Source organism: Ursus americanus, chromosome 4 (genome assembly GCF_024610735.1).
Source record: "Ursus americanus isolate L20-20 chromosome 4, mUrsAme1.1.p, whole genome shotgun sequence".
Taxonomy (NCBI): domain Eukaryota; kingdom Metazoa; phylum Chordata; class Mammalia; order Carnivora; family Ursidae; genus Ursus; species Ursus americanus.
In genome coordinates, this window is record NC_142130.1 from 46,717,578 (window position 1) to 46,732,172 (window position 14,595).

Here is a 14,595-nt window from a genome sequence, read left to right on the forward strand (position 1 = left end):
CAAAACTTGCACAAATTTGACAAAATTCCTCGGGAGGTTTCCACTTACAGATGAAGGTTTCCAGTGGGTTCCTAGTCATCATCTGCCCCCAGCAGGATTTAAGATGGCATTCTCTACTGCCCTCAGCAATACACCTTTGATAGAAAAGTTTCAAAAGCACAATCTTAGGGGCGCCTGGGTGCCTCAGTCGTTAAGCGTTTGCCTTCGGCTCAGGGTGTGATCCCGGCATTCTGGGATCGAGCCCCACATCAGGCTCCTCCGCTATGAGCCTGCTTCTTCCTCTCCCACTCCCCCTGCTTGTGTTCCTTCTCTCACTGGCTGCCTCTATCTCTGTCAAATAAATAAATAAAATCTTAAAAAAAAAAAAAAAGCACAATCTTAAAACAGGCTGGCTTTACAAAGTGAAAAGTATTGAAGAAAAAGGAGGGGACCAACCCCATTTGAGAGCTCTCCCTTCCTTTAATTAAAAAGCGAACGCTCTCAAAAAGCAGGCAATCGAAAGCGAGCTATCAACAGTGAGTTTTAATGATACTACTTTTCTGTTTTTGATTTCCTTTTCCATAAAAGCCCCTTTTTAATAGATGTTATTAGTATCGTCATTATTTTAGTTCTCATTTTTAAGAGCTACAATTTACTGGGAACTTCTAAGTCTCTACTTGGGTTTTCATGTTTACTCCTATCAAAGCTCCACGAGGCAGACATATTAAATAATCTTTTAAGTGGCATGGATTTGCCTCCAGTTCTCCAAAGCCCATGGTTTGGGTCCATTGCCATGTTGACTCCCACTGTTTTTGCTCTCCTGGTTTAACCGTCGAAGCACATTTACTGGGCAGGGGGCGTGTCAGAAGTGAAGGCGTTCACATTCAGATAATACTGTGCTGTTGTTTTCAAAGCAGTCCATGTTTCACGAACCTGCAATGAAAGAAACTTCAAGTCATGATCTCTGAGTATGGAGAGCACATGTTATATCAGTTATTTGCATTATCGTACAGATAATCTTAAAAGACTGAGAGAAGTAGAGTGGAAGAAAAGTAGCCAAGGTTTGGTTAACATACTTTTAGCGGCCTGTATACTTCAATGCTTAAATGTTTACGGTGTTTTGGGGCCCCTGTATGAACCCATGTGGCAGTGTCCTGATACATTATAGTATCTGTCGGTTATCACAGCACTGGTCTACAATTAGAGGCAGGAGTGCACTTGAAAATTTCAGTATTCCATAAAGAAGACACAGTCTACCCGCTTATGTAATATTTAATTTGCCAAATAAACAAATGTCTGGTTTTAATACCTCTAAATGATGCCTGTTGGAGAAAAATATGCATAAAACTAGATGCATTATTCAAGCTGGTGGTTTTCATCAGCAAATGCTACCCAGCCAATCCTGGTAGACCAGTTAAAACTCAGCCAGGCAGAGTAAAGATAGGACCCATGCCCCAGAAAAATAAGGACATTCCATTTTTTTTATGACTTTATACAACCTCTAGCCTGGCGATACAGCCTCACACACGTGTAAAGAGAAAAAGGACAAACAAGTGAAGGGATTCATTAATTTGTTATACATTTTTGTTTTCTAAATTGCTAAATTTTAGGAGGGAAATCATAAATAATTGAAATCCTCAGGCAACTCAGCAATTTTATTTGGCCTGGAGTTTCTTCCATCAAAAAAGTAAACATGGAATGAAACCGGCTAAGGCACATTTCTTCTTTACTTCTCTTGGAGTGAGACTTCCAAACAAATAGAAAAGTATACAAAAGGCAAGCAAATGAAGGAATGACATTAAAGGTTTGCATAATTATCCCAGAGGAAAATAAGCTGTTGAATAACTGAAAGGGAACTAAAACGTGACCGCGTTCCATTCATCCACCCACCCAAACATGCGACAATCTACTGAGATTTGACTGAGTAACGGTCATTTCGATAGTTTCTGAGAATAATGACCTTGATGGCTAAGACGTGCACCTTACTTCTGTAGCCTAGGTGAGAAGGTTGGGCGCACAAGGCAACTAATTCCCATGTGACATTTAGAGAGCTCTTCACATGTGAGTGTCATGCAAAGGGGAGAAATGAAAGAAGGACAAATGTCACCCAGGAAAGAAGGGAAAGGTTTCAACAAGGAGGGAACATTTGATTTTAGTCTGGAAGGAAGAGGTGGCGATAACCAGACAAGTCACTTTATGGGGAGGAGAGGGCAGGGATAGCTCAGGGTGGCTAGAGAGAAAAAAATCACGGGTTGGGCTGGTGCTGCGTGGCCTGCCGATGCAGTGCGTACGCAGCCAGATAGATGGTGCATTGTTTCTGATGCAAATACCTGATCAGCCAGCGTGTTGCCCCACATATTTGGATTCTGATTTGGGTCCCAGTAATCCTGCAAATACATGTGTCTTTTGAGATGTAGGAACTGGTTTGCTGGGTCCTCCAACAAAAATGGTGCTCCCAACGCTCCTGTAATTCAAAGTCCAAGAGCACAGCGTCTTTTAGGGCAATAGTTTACATCTCAATGTTTATCTTCTTAAAGAGATACAGCCGTGGCCTTTGGGAAGTTGGGGACCTGAGAAGGGAGCCCTGAAAAAGCTATGCACCAAGGGAGATAGGAGCTATGCTCCTCAGCCTTCCCCCATCACTGTGCTTTCACACCCTATGTGTCCTGAGTATAGCGCTGCATGAAAGCCAGTACCCCGTGCTGGATGGAAAAGATTTTTAGAGCCTTCTATACCTGCATGGGAACCCGAAGACCTGTATTCAAATTCCAGCTCTATCACTTTTCTGGACAAGTTGCTTAATTTTTCGAAGCTGCAGTTTTCTTATATGTAAAAAGGTATGATAATAACACAGTAACACAATAATATAGGATTACTGTAAGCTTTGGGTATATTAATGGCTATACACCATCTGGCTCAAACCAGGCAGTCAGCAATCTTATTCTTCCTTTCCTAGCCTTCCAAAAGAGAATATATCTTTCAGTTTGAAGTAGACTGCTTCCACATCTGACACTGTGGTTTAAATTGTTAGTATTGATAGATCTATCACTGAATTGAAGAAGTTTGCATTTTGTGCAAACTCCTTCCCAGTCCAGGATTAAAGGAAAAAAAAAGATGATTGTTTTTAAAATCCAGACTCTTTTAGTATCTTGAAATTTTAACAGTCTATATTGTATTTTCATTTCCGAATAAAACACAATCACACTCAGAGTTGTAATTTGAATCAGTATCAAGGAAAAACACACTCCTGACCTATTTGTGATAACAATACAATCTGTTCATTGCTTGTAATAAAGAAGCATTTGTTACAAATGTTACGTTAGGTACTCTACAGCTTCATCATTAACAGGACTCTATTGACCAGAGTTATAGTGAACTATAAGGTATTAAACCTCTCCTCTGTCGGGGAGGAGGGTGAGGGGTACCAGATTCAAAATAAAACAGGGCAACATAGGATTTTATTGTGCTACGGGAGTTTAGGAGAAGGTGTTGTTATTGAGCTTTGGGTCTCTGGGGCACAAGCAGACATTTTCATGGTCAGGAAAATTGCTGAACCTATTCCTTGAAGAAAGGATGAAATTTAACAGGATAGGAGAAGGAGCAAGTCTTTACATTTTAAGCTGGAGGAACGATGTGGCACTGGGAATTTGTAAAATGGATGTCTGAAGAAATGATTAGAGGTAGCTAGATTATTTGTGCATGTCTGTGTGTACTGATGTCACCCACAAATAATAATGGTAATTAACATTTATTGAGCATTGCGCTAAAGATACCTTACTTGAATTACCTTATTTAATACGACGAACCTAGGAAGTAGCACTGTCAATCACCTCATTTTGCAGACAAGGTAACTACATCAGAGAAAAGTTAAATACTATGTTCAAGGCCACATAGCTAGTAGGAAGGGAGATGGAATTCTTCCTTTAAAGCTACTGTGCAATATTATGACTAAGAGACAGGAATGCTTGGGGCCAAAGGGGAAAAAAAAATAATAAAAGTCTTACGTATTTATAGAAAAGAGACAGTCATTACTTACACATTCCTTATGATCTTATGCTTTTCCAAGCTTGACCTTGAGCACTAAGCAGGGTTTTAGTTATATGCTCTGTTACTTCTAGTTTAATTTGTTATCCCACTAAGCTCTCGTTCTAACTGCCTACCTATTGAAAATGACAACCTCTGTGGATATTACACATCTATCAGGCTGCCTCTAGGTGCAAAAACTACTAGTGATGAAGATAGAAAAATGACTCAGACACGTTCTCTATTAATAGGAAGTTAGCAGTTTTTGTTATTCATGATTTAAAAATAAAAGACAAAAGTCAACTTTTCAGTAGATATTAGTAACAGATGGTAGTAGTAATATTGGCCTGCTTCTAGGTCCTCTAATTCCAAACAATCAAGCCAGCATGCCCATGGAAGCCATCCTGCAAGATGTCCTCCAAAGACCACTGCCTCCTTGGTATTCGTGTCCTCTGTGGTCTTCTTTCATTTAGGAGGGTGGGCGTGTGTAACTACAGGATACTGTGGAAATGGCAATGTGTGCTTTCTGTGGCTAGCACATAAAAGGCATTATAGCTTCTGCCTCGCACCTTTCTTGGCTCGCTTGCTCTAATGGAAGACAGCTGCCATGTTGTGAGGACGCTCAAGCAGCCCTGAGAAGAGGCCCACCTGTCAAGGAGCTGAAGCCTCCCACCAACAGCCACGCAAATGATCCACCTGGGAATCTGATGCTTTCGTTCCAGTCAAGCCTTTGGATCACAATAGCCCTCACTGACATCTTTACTGTAATCTCATGAGAGATCCTGAGTCTGAATCACTGACCTAAGCGACTCCCAAATTCCTCAGAAACTGTAAGATAATAAATATTTCTTGTTCTAAGTTGCTACAATTTGGGGAAATTATTAGGTCAAAGTAGATAACTAATATGATGCATTTTGAGTGCCTCCTGATGTCAGGTTGAGCTGCTAATCGCCAGAGCTTAGACCCGGATGAAGAAAGTGAGTCCACAAATAGAAGAAGAAACTTGCTCTCAAACTTACACCAATTTTGTGCCATAAGATCGCCACTTGCCTCACCCCATCCCTGCTCGGATAATCATCGGTGCATAGAAAGATAAACAAAAAACAACCCTTGCCACTAAGGAACTCACATTATATTCAGAGTTCATAAATAATTATAAGGAAACATATTGTGACCAGACTGTTTGAAGGGGGAGTGATTGGGGCGCCTGGATGGCTCAGTCGTTAAGGGTCTGCCTCGGCTCAGGGCATGATCCCAGAGTCCTGGGATCCCCTCCCCACATCGGGCTCCTCTGCTGGGAGCCTGCTTCTTCCTCTCCCACTCCCCCTGCCTGTGTTCCCTCTCTCTCTGGCTGTCTCTCTCTCTCTGTCAAATAAATAAATAAAATCTTTTTAAAAAAATGAAGGGGGAGTGATTAATTCTGATATTGGTGTGGAGGGATCACAGAGAAACTGGTTTTGAGTTGAGCTTCCAAGGTTATATGGAATGTTTCCAGTTAGGAAGAAGGGGGTGGAAACAAAGAGCATGTATTTCAGGCTGAAGAAGACGGGAAGGCCAAAGAACAGAGATGCAAAGTAAGGCTCGGGTTTGGTGACCCTCACTTTGCCAATGTGATTGCAGGGTAGGGCTGAGGTGTGGATGTGGTCAGAGAATGTCGGAAGATTATTACTGTCATACCAAGCAGTTTGGACTCTATTCTTCAAATCATTACTATTTCTGAACAAGAAAGTGGTAGGACCAGATTTACTTAACATTTTTTTGTTTGATTATGATTAAAACATGCATCACATAAAACCATTTTAACCAGTTTTAATTGTACAATTCAGTGGCATCAAGCACATTCACAGTGTTGTACAATCATCACCACTATCTCAAGAATTTTTTCATCCCCCGAAATACAAACTTCAACAATTCCCATTACTCTCTCCTGCAGACCTTGGCCACCACCATTAGCTTTCTGTCTCTGTGGATTTGCTTATTGTAGGTACCCCATCTAAGAGGAATCACTCACTACTTGTCCCTTTGTGTCTGATTTATTTCACTTAGTAGAGTATCTTCAAGGTTTACATGTTGAAGCGTATATCAGCATTACATTCCTTTTTAAGACCAAATAGTATTTTGTACGTATATGCCAAACATTTTGTTTATCCATTCACAGATACTTTTGGAAACTGCTTTGTCCGTGGTGTTGGAAGGCAGGTGGTTAAAGGAAGAGAGACCAGGAGACACAGGTTGGAGCCTCTTCTAATGGTCCAGAGGACAGATAAGGAGGACCTGAATCAGGTGAGTGACACCGGGGATGGGAAGCCAGGACTGGTTGGAACAGAACAGGGAACTCATTCGTTTGGGCTCACTGGCGCGGACTGACCATCATTGTAGTTCTGATTTTAACTGAGATGTGTTCATAGGCGACTGCTCAGACTTCTCTTCATTGTCTTTGAAGAGAAGGTGTCAATTACAGTGTTACATGTTTAATGTGTTCTTATTCTGTTAAAAGACAAAGGGAGGGGGGTTTTCAAAACAAACAGAGTATCTAGGCAAAGAAGATCCAGCATCAATATCTAATAAATGTTTCTTTTTTAAAAGATTTATTTATTTACTTGAGAGAGAGAGAGAGCAGGTGCAGAGGGAGAGGGAGAGAGAATCCCAAGCAGACTCCCAGCTGAGCACAGAGTCATAAGTGGGGGCTCAATCCCACAACCTGAGATCCTGACCTGAGCTGAAATCAGAAGTCAGCAGCTTAATCCACCAAGCCACCCAGGCTCCCCTCTAATAAACGTTTCTACATAAATTATGCTTATGATGTAATTTGTAACTAGATAGAGTATAGTAACCACTTTAGATAGTGTTACTTGGAATCATCCAAAAGTAAAACCAATACTCTGCACTGTGATTGTCCTGGTGCATTGTACAATCGCTAAGGAAGAAAAATGCTATTACATAAATCTTGGCAGAGAAGCATGCTTTAAAATATAAGCCATAGCTATTTTAAGCTCTAATAATTCTGTCTTTTGTAAATCTTCTCTCTTTTTTGCTCATGGAAAATGTTTCACTGATACAATGTCCCCCTCGCCCCCACCCTTGCCCCTGAACAAAGCACCTACCTCAGCATTGTGCACCCAACAGGCATCCAATAAATATTAATTGATGGTGATAATAGCATCACCCACGAGACAGACAGAGAGTAGTATTTATTATCCTACTTTACAAATGAGAAAATTGACACACAGAGATGAAATGACTCACTCAAGGTCACAGAGTAAGTCATTGGCAGGGCTGGAAATAAAATGCAAGTAATACAGAAGGGCATGCTATTATCCTCTCTGCTTGAGAAATTTCTCCTCCCTTTTTCATTCTGCCTGATCAACCTTGAAAGTTAGTGAGAGCAAGATCACAGTTTGTGTTTGTAAGCCTCTATAATACTGCTGGGGTTTGAAAACCGAACCCTGAGTTTTATTACTTTGTTGGTTTTTAAATTTTTTTTTAATGTAGGCAGTATCAGCCAGGTTAATGCCTTTTTTAAATTTTAAAATCATAAGCTATAAAAAAATCTTCCTCTCTTTCTTTCCAACTCCCTACACACCCTCCTTCCTTTCATCCCATATCATAGTAGTTTTAATAGGATCTGTCAAGCTTAGTTCTGCTATCTAAACATGTCTCGAATATCCTCAGCAGAAAATTCTGTACAGTTGAAATAAGGCAGCCACTTCAGAGTATGGCCACATTGGAGATTACAGCTCTTGCCACACAAGCCAAGAAGGATCAGAGATGGGGAGTCTCATCCTAGCCCTGCCAGTGATCAGCTGGGTCATTATTTGGTTACCCCTGTCCCTCCATTTCCTGTTCTGTAAAACGGGTCTGGATCATATGAAGCCAACTAAGAGCTCTTGCAGCTCCAATATTTTTAACTGGACTACATTCATAACCAATAGGTCGTTAATTGAAAATTACTTTCCCTGCATGGTATTAGGGCATCAGAAGCATATTGAATCTGCTAAATGGGTATAGCTCCTAGTACTGCCAAGGAGCTTACATGCTGAGAAATTCAGCACTGAGATAGGCAGAAATAAGTGAAAGAGAAGTCAAAATAGATCTAGTCAATAATTAAAGCAATACAAATAAAAATATATTCACATTATGCCCAGAGATGAGTGCCCATCATGGGTGGGGGAGCTGTATGCTGGTAACATTAGCTGTACAGTTAGAAATGGAATGATTCCCTAGTTAGCCATCACCCAGGGAAGCCTGAAAAAGAGTCTTTAAATTTGGTAGTGGAGAAATAACTGACTAGTCTTTATACTGTGCACATGACCATGAAGATGACCCTTGCGGTAGGAACCTATACGCCAAAAAGATCAGAAAGCCTGATGTGAAACCCAAGATGCAGAATCGAAGGACAGAGTCTGATGGCAGAGTCCTGTTTTCTTCCCTGTACAGGGAGCTCGTTTAGAGAAACCTCAGGCCACCCTTCTCCCCTTTGTAGACTGCCTCTCAGATGGGGCAATGGCCCCATGTAACTAGTAAGTCCGAGAGGCATAACTTGGCCCATCCAGCTGGCTCCGCCTTGTCCTCTTGAGAGTGAGCTGCTCTCTGAGATCACGCTTTCTCTCCTGGTTCTGCAACCTGCAACCGGATATGAAATTTGCCAAATTCTGGGATCCAGTCATCAGGCCCTTTATATCTCACACTATGTTGTATCTGCCAAATTAGCCTTTCTCAGTACTAAAGGGGATTGATTGCCTTCCTTGCTCCTCTTCGGTTTATTTTTCAGCTTGATCAAAAGCAGGCCAAGAAGGGGGGTGAGAGTTCTGTGTGTCAGAAGGTGGTGCAGAGGATCCAACATGTCTGTTGTCTCAGAGCCTCCCTAAGAAACAGGAAAAAAAATACAGCACGGACAGGGCACTCCAACCAGCAGGAGTTTGTCATCCCTGGAAAGCCAGGGCTGTGGCTTCTGTGAATATTCATAGACAGTTACATGAGTGAAGGAATTCTGTGCCTGTGAATAAATGTGGTGGGATTTAGCAGGAGCGGAAGACACAGGATGGCCCGACAAATCCATAGGATGGCCCGCAGCTAGCTATGTCCCTTAGAGGCTGGGTGATACTGCTCTCTGCAGTGGTTCCTGATGCCTGGTGCTGGAGAGGAAGAATAAGCAGGACTGTCCTGCCACGAGTTTCAAAACACTCAGGGACGGGATGCTGAAAGCAAAGCACTTAGCGTTCAGCATAAGCAATGAAAGAATAACATTTATTATTTACTATTTTTATTGGACTGAGGCTTAGTCCCTTCCCTTAAAATGTTTATATCTTTAGAAAAAAAGATGAAATAACTGCCCAGACACCTAAATTAAGTATTAAACTAAAGTATAAATGGTCACTAGGAATTAAGTACAAAAGAGATTCAGGAGAACAGTATATACAGACATCTTGGCAACGTGGTAAAATTTTCTAAGATCTTGCTAAGTGTAGGAGAAATGTTATAATTTTGTGAATGATTGAAATACTCATGTTTAGGTTCATATGTTTAAAATTGAATATTTTAGGGGGCCCGGGTGGCTCAGTTGGTTAATCATCTGCCTTCAGCTCGGGTCATGATCTCGGGGCCCCAGGAATGAGCCCCGTGTCGGGTTCTCTACTCAGTGGGGGGTCTGCTTCTCTCTCTCCCTCTGCCCCTCATCCTGTTCATGCTTGCTCCGTGGCTCTCTCTCTCAAATAAATCTTTAAAGTTGAATATTTTATTCTCTGTGTTAAGTAAATAATTTTTAAAATAAAATATAAATTAGTTATTTTTTTTCTTCCCAATCTAAATTTTGGTCACTGACCCAAAAATTTATGGTGGAAGATACAACAGTTATATTTAGTAGAATAGATTCTCTCGCTTTGTCTCAATTCAGATAAAAATTAGAGAGAATATGAGAGAGAAGAAATTTGGGGTTTGAAGAAAAAGGGAGAAATCAAGAAAAGAAATCAGAGGAAGCAGAGACAAAAGAAGGGAAGTTACAAAAATGAAAGGTTGCAAAATTTGAAAAGCCACGGAAAAAGGGAACAGGGAAGTAAAAAGATAAGAGGGCAGAGAATCGATGGAAGTCAGCTAGAAGAAAGAAAGAAACACCGAACTTCGGGACCAGCTCTCAAGCCCATCATCTTACTAAACTGTTAATGAAATGCTTTCGTAAATGAACTTTTAACTCAGGGAACTTTGGCTTTATTGATGTTACAGTTGCTGGCGTGTTGAATACTTTGCAAAGTAAACAGGAACTCATATTACTCGAATTTAAGTTCAGTCTTTTCAACTTGCCCACCACATGCAAACATACACCCACATACATGCTCGCAGGCACCACCACATAATTTCCTGGGGCGTATTTGGAGCTGGCAGGTCTTTTATCAGCTTTTGATTTTGTAGACAGAAAAATTTGTAACTCACCAAAGGCAGTGTTTTATATGATTCAATAGTAACCCCTTCTGGGTCATTGCCTGTGTGTGTTGATGGGTTTTCCAACTCTAGCGCCATGACAAATGATGTCATGTGGACAGGAAAACAGATGGCTTTTCTGCAACACCCAGAGTGCTCATCGAATGTAGTCATAGGCCATGGTGTTTTTCTCTAACCTAGATATTTCCCAGTTTATTCTCACTACTCATTTTCTTGAGAACGTCAATCAATCTTAAGCCAAAGTGAGTAGATAAAATTAAGAACAAGTTCTCATAAAATAAACTAAAACTATATCCAGAAATACAGACTCTCCAAAGAACAGGGTGGTGGGGTGTGGGGCGGCTGGATGACTGAGAAGGGCTGTTCCTTCTAGGGATGGTACAGAAGGCAAACATGGGGGGACCGGAGGGGCCGACTCCGTCGAGGGGAAAAAAATGTGAGCTTAAGGGGCGCCTGGGTGGCACAGCGGTTAAAGCGTCTGCCTTCGGCTCAGGGCGTGATCCCGGCGTTCCGGGTTCGAGCCCCACATCGGGCTCCTCCTCTATGAGCCTGCTTCTTCCTCTCCCACTCCCCCTGCTTGTGTTCCCTCTCTCATTGGCTGTCTCTATCTCTGTCAAATAAATAAATAAATAAAAATCTTTAAAAAAAAAAAAATGTGAGCTTAAAAGCTCTTATCTAAAATAACCAAACCAAACCAACCAGCCAACCAAACAAAAACCTTCAAGACAAATCACTTTTGGTTACTAGGTGTGGAGTGAAAAGTAAGAGCTGGAGCAATGCTAGAGAAAAGGACTAAAGGCAGCTCGCTTGCCCTGTCTAAAACCGGAAGACATACTTGCACTTCATGTGATCTGATCACAGGTTAACGATATGGGCATGAAGAACCTCCAGATTGTCCCACACATGGGTCACCTTCAAGGACTGGTTTCTTTGCTTCGTGAGATATTTCCAAATACGTGCATTTTCCGCATTTCTTCTTTGTGTGAGATGGGCCAGATTGATTTTGAGGAGTGCCCTCTGGAGTTTAGAACTTCTCTCTACCCTCACCACAACTAGAAGCTGTTGTAGAAAACCCCTGGTTATATCTTAGTTTGGCTCTGTTTACTCACATAAAGTCATCCAGCTCCCTAACTCCTGGCCTGTTCACATAGAACCAAAGGCTGTGATACGGGCCTTATTCCTTTCTCCGGAGGAGGCCTTGCTGTGTGCTCCTTTGCCCATCCCACAGCTGCACGTCCCATATCCTGCATGGTAGCGCCCGAGGGGACAGTTGGCATAGTAGAAAGAAGGGTTTTGTTCTCTGAAGAGCCGGATGTAGAATTCGCACGTGAATCCGGCATCCACCGTGGATTAACTGTGTACCTTAGTCATTCAACTTCTCTAAGCCTAAATTCTGTGTAAAATGAAAATCATAATACTTATTTGCAGAGTGATTACAAGAGTTGACTTAAGGTAACAAATGGAAAGCCCCCTGCTCACAGAATAAAGACTTTAAAGAGTAGTATTCATATTTCTGGGTTTGTTATAGGAGAAGACAGTTCTTGACCTAAATGCTGAAGAGAGGGGTTTTGTTTTGTTTCTTAATCAAATCATGACACTTGGACTTCTAATTCTCTGACCGGGGAACTGGTTGCACTGTGTATAAATTACTATTTTAAGAAAATCAATAAAATGATTTGAGGACCGTGCTCGTAAATGTAATTACCGGGGGAAGGTTCTTCATGGTTTTTGGTGTCAGCGTTCCCATTAGGAAAATGGATCATGAGATCTTTTCCCTATTTACTTCAAATTAAGTGCTAGACAAAAATAATTTGTTAGACAACTAATCTGTAACAGAGAAAACTTTTTTTTTAAATATAAAAACAAGTTTTGAGATGGTTGTTTTCCTGTGATACGTAGAGGGCTCCGGGGAAGGGCAGACGAATAGGCTACGTTCTTAAACGGAAAATGGGAGGAGGGAGAGAAGAAGGGAAGAAAGTTGATTCAGGCTATGATTTCCTACTTGAGAGCTCTTTGATTTAGCAAATGTCAGTTAAACGAATTATCCGTGTAACAAATGAATCTGCTTCTAAAGACTTCAGTGTACTCGGCCTACACGTGGCAAAGGCTTCCTTCCTGAGATCTGAAGGCCTAACCCCACCCTGTCAATGTTCCTCTGTCCTTAGTTTCTAATTCTCAACTTGTTGTTTCATGAACTTTAACCACATCATCTAACTTCTTCATTTTTTTTTTTTAAGATTTTATTTATTTATTTGACAGAGATAGAGACAGCCAGCGAGAGAGGGAACACAAGCAGGGGGAGTGGGAGAGGAAGAAGCAGGCTCACAGCAGAGGAGCCTGATGTGGGGCTCGATCCCACAACGCCAGGATCACGCCCTGAGCCGAAGGCAGACGCTTAACCTCTGTGCCAGCCAGGCGCCCCTACTTCTTCATTTTTTAAGTGAAATCGGTCGAACCGGTTGTCTTTCTAGGTAGACATATTCGTATCTCAGCTGGAGTTACATTTAATTCCAACTTGTTTCTTAGGAAAATCCCTAAAAGGCATTTTTGCAGGACCGTGTTCCTTTTGCCAGATTGTTTTTCTTTGTGCCAGGTATTTTTGACCCTGCAAGTTCACAGGTGAACGTAGACCAGCACTAGTGCCTTTCGCCTTGGCCTAGTCCACCAGCACCCACTCTCAAGCCGACTGCATAAATCAGCAGGCAAAGCAAAAAGCAATAACTGATGGATTACAACTAGCCCATGACTTCAATTTGCAGTGTGCTCCGAGACACTCACTCAAACTGAGCCGGCCTCATTTTCTTCGGCTGGAGGGGTGGGCTGTAACCGAGTGTGATTACACGGGCCTTGATGGTAATCGCCTAATAATAACTTGGCTAAAAATTTCGAAATCATTTATTTAAATATGTCCCAAATACAAAGTGTAACATTGATGACTAACACTCTTTATTAAAATTATTTATATGCTTAAGAATAAAAGGCTAATTATATACACATACATATATGTACATACATATCTAGGTTCGTACTTTAGGGTTATACCTATATCCTTTTACTTCTCTGTGTGTGTGCGCTTCAAGAAAAATATGTCATTTTTTTTTTTGCCTGAGTTTCAAGTTGATCATAAAAGTAGAAACTTATTCTTATTTAAGCATTTCATCAGGAGTATTTACAAATTGTAGAGATTTAACTGTGAAAATAATTTACACCTTTGTAAGTATTTTCAGTTTGGGTTATAAGAAAAACAAATGACCTCTCAGTTCCATTCAGATAGAAGCCACTGAATTATTGGGTCAGTTTGGCAACAAACCATCTGACCTTCAGCACCTTCCTTGATCTGTCTTTAAAACACCACTCCTCTGAGCTAAGGCTTGCTCTAAAGGTTAATGAATTCACACTCTCGAAGTACCTTGAGGTCTCCACATAATGGTACTATGTAAGTATTACAGTTTCTGAAAGGCATTTAAAATCTTTCTTTGTTCAAGGACACAAGAGCACTTCTTTGGAGGCAGCCCTTAAATAGATTTCTTAGCAATAGTGACATGTTAATATGTTAATACATAATTAGGAATAAAATGATCACGCAATTAACACTAACATGCTCCAAACCACCGCATGACATGATAGTTGGGTTTTCCCAATGCTCTAGAATTGATCTATGGATAAAACGTATTTGTTCATTTCTTTGAAAAAGTCAAAAGGGGGTTATCTATCAACCTAATCGTTGTAAAAGACATGATAAGTAAAAAACAAATGGATTCTTACCTATGAGCAATGTTGAACACAGGGCTACTTGAAGCATTTTATAGGCCATAATCCTGTTTTGGAAAAAAAAGATTTATTTATTTTAATTTACAGCAAGCAAAGCTTTAGGGCACAGCGGCTGCTTTCCAGGAGTGCGAAGCATTTGCTGCGTACCTGGCCACCCTGCGAGCCGAGACGAGTCAGAGAGGCTGTTGCTTAAGGTGGCTTTTTTTATATGACTCCTGCCTTTTTACCCTTTGGACTTTTTGCACTGACTTTTTACAAGTTGTTCTTATATGGGCCGTGTATTTATTTACTAATTTTATCATCCATACAGACTAATGTCATCTAATGTTTAAAAAAAAAAAAGAGTGGAAAAACTGAATCACTCATACATGGCTGGTGGGAATATAA

The 14,595-nt window shown here is 41.0% G+C and overlaps 1 protein-coding gene across 1 annotated transcript; it reads right to left on the minus strand.

Annotated features, from left to right (window-relative positions):
• Nucleotides 1-495: 495 nt before the first annotated feature.
• On the minus strand, nucleotides 496-14,252 carry C4H3orf85 (chromosome 4 C3orf85 homolog). The gene is made up of 3 exons (XM_045785633.2): nucleotides 14,203-14,252; nucleotides 2,310-2,443; nucleotides 496-912 (listed from the first exon to the last, which is right to left on the minus strand). Exons 1-3 carry the CDS (start codon nucleotides 14,249-14,251, stop codon nucleotides 823-825), a joined length of 273 nt encoding a protein of 90 aa, XP_045641589.1. The 5' UTR covers nucleotide 14,252; the 3' UTR covers nucleotides 496-822.
• Nucleotides 14,253-14,595: the final 343 nt, after the last annotated feature.

Excerpts from the sequence above, each read along its gene's own strand:
- C4H3orf85 (XM_045785633.2), bottom strand. The coding sequence starts at position 14,251 with ATGGCCTATAAAATGCTTCAAGTAGCCCTGTGTTCAACATTGCTCATA. Across the intron at positions 2,444-14,202 it reads GTGTTCAACATTGCTCATAG|GAGCGTTGGGAGCACCATTT; the intron begins GTAAGAATCCAT and ends TTTGAATTACAG. Across the intron at positions 913-2,309 it reads GCAACACGCTGGCTGATCAG|GTTCGTGAAACATGGACTGC; the intron begins GTATTTGCATCA and ends CTTTCATTGCAG.